The 3,632-nt window shown below is 41.2% G+C and overlaps 1 protein-coding gene across 1 annotated transcript in view; it reads right to left on the reverse strand.

Annotated features, from left to right (window-relative positions):
* Positions 1 to 3,632, reverse strand: part of LOC107093063 (rho guanine nucleotide exchange factor 12-like) — a 101,914-nt gene that overhangs the window by 47,671 nt on the left and 50,611 nt on the right. Inside the window, exon 8 of the mRNA XM_015387882.1 lies at positions 3,328 to 3,453. Coding sequence (XP_015243368.1) covers positions 3,328 to 3,453 — 126 coding nt within the window. The remainder of the gene's footprint in view (positions 1 to 3,327; positions 3,454 to 3,632) is intronic.

Below are 3,632 nucleotides of genomic sequence, written 5' to 3' on the forward strand. Positions count from 1 at the left end.
GACACATGGACTCTTCAGCAATCCCTCACACTAAGCATGTTCGTAGCGACAGTGGAGAGGAAAAACTCCCTTTTAACAGGAAGAAACCTCCAGCAGAACCAGGCTCAGTGTGAGCGGCCATCTGCTGAGGCAGACTGGGGTTTAATTCTGATGCTTCCATTAGGTGATAATAAAACTATATTTTTTTTCTCAATCATATTGTCCTCTTAAATTTTTTTCAATGTCTCCATAAAATATGTCATATCAAATTCAGAATCTTCATTTCATGTTTTCCAGTTGAACAGATTGATGAGTGCATTTATGTCAACATTAAAATCCTTTTATTCTATATTTCTGATGTCATACAGTCCAAAACAGAAACTATACTGCATGAAAAGACCAATATCTTTAAATAAAGACCTTTACTTAATTTACACTACAGAGAAGCAGCCACCCAACCTACTGAGTGTTTTTGTAATTATCCATCATTGCCAGAGTAAACCCAGGAAAATGACTAAGCATCAGACGCTCTAATCTCTGGTCCTAATTGTTGATTGTTGAGATACAGCCTTGTAGGGAAGAGTTGTCTTCCCTGGGTATGGTAGGCAGCGTTTGATACCGTTAGTAGAGCTGACTAATTAGAGCACACTGTGGGCTTTTCGGAAAGGGGAGGAGGCTCCCTAGGTCCTGCTTTTACAGGAAGTGTGTAAATATGCAGAAGCAAATAGTACTTCCCTTGAGATTTTATGGGAACTTTTCGCTTCCTGGTGTTTATATGCAATCTCTACAAATGTCCTGTTCTAATTCTAGGCGACTTATCTCTGCCTTCTCAGAAACCCGTATTGCATGAAGGTATTTGTTGCGGGGGGACTGAGAGGGGCCCCAAAAGAAGAAGAAAACAAGAGTCCCACTAGATATTTCAAATTTAAAAAGAAAAACCCGTTGTTAAAAATAAATTATCTTTGTTTTCTCCCTGATCTTTCAGGATTAAACAGCAGACAAAGCATGAACATATCAACCATTATTGTCATTATATGTATACATGAATGCAAAAATAAATCCTCAGTGCCAGCATTAAAATTATCTGCACTTTGTTTAAGTTTAGAGCAAAACAATGTAGAAATATTCTTAAAATACAAATTCTATTTTTTTTTTGTTCTAAATAAGCCGCTTTTATTTTGAAAGGATGATTTTTATTTTTTAAGGGCTGCTCAGTGGTGCAGTGGGTAGCACTGCTGCCTTGCCGCAAGAAGGTTCTGGGTTCGATTCCCGGCCTTGGGTCTTTCTGCACGGAGTTTGCATGTTCTCCCTGAGCATGCATGGGTTCTCTCTGGGTACTCCGGCTTCCTCCCACAGTCTAAAAACATGACTGTTAGGTTAATTGGTTTCTCTAAATTCCCCTTAGGTGTGAGTGTGAATGTTTGTTTGTCCCGTTTGTCTCTGTGTTGCCCTGTGATGGACTGGAGACCAAGATGGACCCCGCCTCTCGCCCATAGACAGCTGGAGATAGCGTGACAGATAAGCGTGACAGAAAATGGATGGATGGATGCTACAACTGAGGCCAAAGTTGGCATTACAGCAAAATCTGTGACCATCAGAATTGATGGCTGATGTGGGGTTTGAACTTCTGCCTGCAGTGCATGTTTCCAGCAGCAGAGGAGAGTTTAATCAAATTTGATTTCTGAGACCAATATTGGTAAGAAAGATTGTATTTCCACAGTATTGTTCTTATTTTTTACATGTTTGTCTAGTTAAGAGATGTCAGGACTGAAGGCTGTGCTTGCCTTTCTGGTTGGGGCTGTTGAATATGCCATGGAAAAACTGCCTCTGAAAGAGACCCAACTCAGGCATGCGAAGTTTGTTGAGTTCCAGCTGAGGACAGAATGTGATGTGGAAAATATGTTTCCCTTAGTGGAAAGGTAAAGGTTTAACAAAATCGTATAGGAGTGAAGCAATATCATTGTCTTTCATGGGGCCCCAAATTCCTGGTGGCGCCCCTGGGAATCTTATTTTCAGTTGTTATTCCTATTTAAAATAGAAAATTGAGTTGAGTTGCAGCCATCCCTAGTTTATTAACATTATGGGTAAATAACCATGACAAACAGCAGGTATAAAATGTGGTATAGCTAGTGATAACTTTCAGGAACCATTAGGAAAAAAAAGAAATGCACATGCACAACCCTGTACCCACTCCCCAGAGGGAACGCCTATTAAATGCGTGCGAGAGCGTGCACAAGCCCATTTCTGCTCGTGCACGCCATGTTTAAAAGTTGGTGTTCTCTTAGCTCATACAAGCTTACTGTGTCCAAACGTCCGCCCTAACCCCTAAATCCCTCAATCACTATATAGAGTAGGTAATATATAGTGGACTTTATAGTGAACTCAGTTAACTGATCGTTCGGACAGATGATCACTACTTTTTGCTCCCCATTGGTCACGTAACTCCTCCTCCACCGCGCAGTGCCTCAGCCATCTTTGTTATGTTGGGTAGTGACAGCCTATAGCGATAGCAGGCTGCTGTTATAGCAAATCCCATGATGCTTTGCAAGGAGAGCTCTCCTCACAAAGCATTCTGGATTATATCTGCCTCTTTTGAGGCCTTTCTTTTCTTCTCATACAATTTGTAACACTTTTTCTTTAATCCGTGACCTCTGCTTTATACAGAAGCCAACAAAGCCCTTTTTTTGTTCAGAAAACATGCAAATTGATACAGACGAACGGGTCCACCCCTTTGGAATGGGGTCGTTTGGCTTCTTTTGCTAGCCTGCAATGCCCCATACCTGCCTATGTCTCTGAAAGGGGGATCATTAAAGGGAATTGTTGGCCTGGCTGAACAGGCGAGGTCTTCTGTTCCCCTGTAATGGAGTCGGGGCTGCGATGATAGCAGGAAGGAATCAACTCAATTGCTGCATTGTAGGTTTTTGAAAGCTGAAATCTGAGTCCATCTCCTTGAAAAAGCTTCCTGGATGGGAAAAGAAACGTCTTCAAACTTGGAAACAAAGTCCAGTCGATTGTTTTTTTAAAACTTTTTTGGAATGATTATGACCTGGATGACTGAGAATCATCACCAGCATAAAGAAGAAGGATTTAAGAACCTTTTTAAGTCTGGTAGGTGGGATGATCCTCAGCCTACTAGCGGATCAACAGAGCCAAGATAAAACCTTTTAACTTAAAAAACCCTAAAACATAAAGTTAGGAAACAGGTTGAACTCACTTCTTTAATATTAACTCAGTTTGTCCAGCAGTTGTGTTTCTAAAGCTTTAATTGAGGGGGGGTATAATAGCTATTAAAATCTGTAGAGGAGATGGGAAACCATGTATATGTAGATGTGCAAGAGCAAATCTTACAGAGTCAGGAACGTAGTCGGTGTCGGGAGACGAGCAGAGATTCAGATCATCTCTGCGGCTAAAGTCCTGACTCTGACGGAGCGATCGCCTTTTTTCAGACCTCTCTGGAATCGGAGTGCTGTGCGCCTAATAAACACAGACACGCATGTAAAAACATCACCACACATTAAAAGAAAAAACAACAGTAGAAACTGAAGCCAAATGATTGTTTAGTCTGGAGCTGAATGCTGGGAAACCACCCTGAGATAGCTAAGTAGGACTCTTTCTATTTTTAGATGCTGTGATGAAAGGATTTTTCTGATGGA

The sequence above is a fragment of the Cyprinodon variegatus genome, unplaced genomic scaffold, assembly GCF_000732505.1.
Source record: "Cyprinodon variegatus isolate N-32 unplaced genomic scaffold, C_variegatus-1.0 Scaffold406, whole genome shotgun sequence".
In the NCBI taxonomy this organism is placed as follows: domain Eukaryota; kingdom Metazoa; phylum Chordata; class Actinopteri; order Cyprinodontiformes; family Cyprinodontidae; genus Cyprinodon; species Cyprinodon variegatus.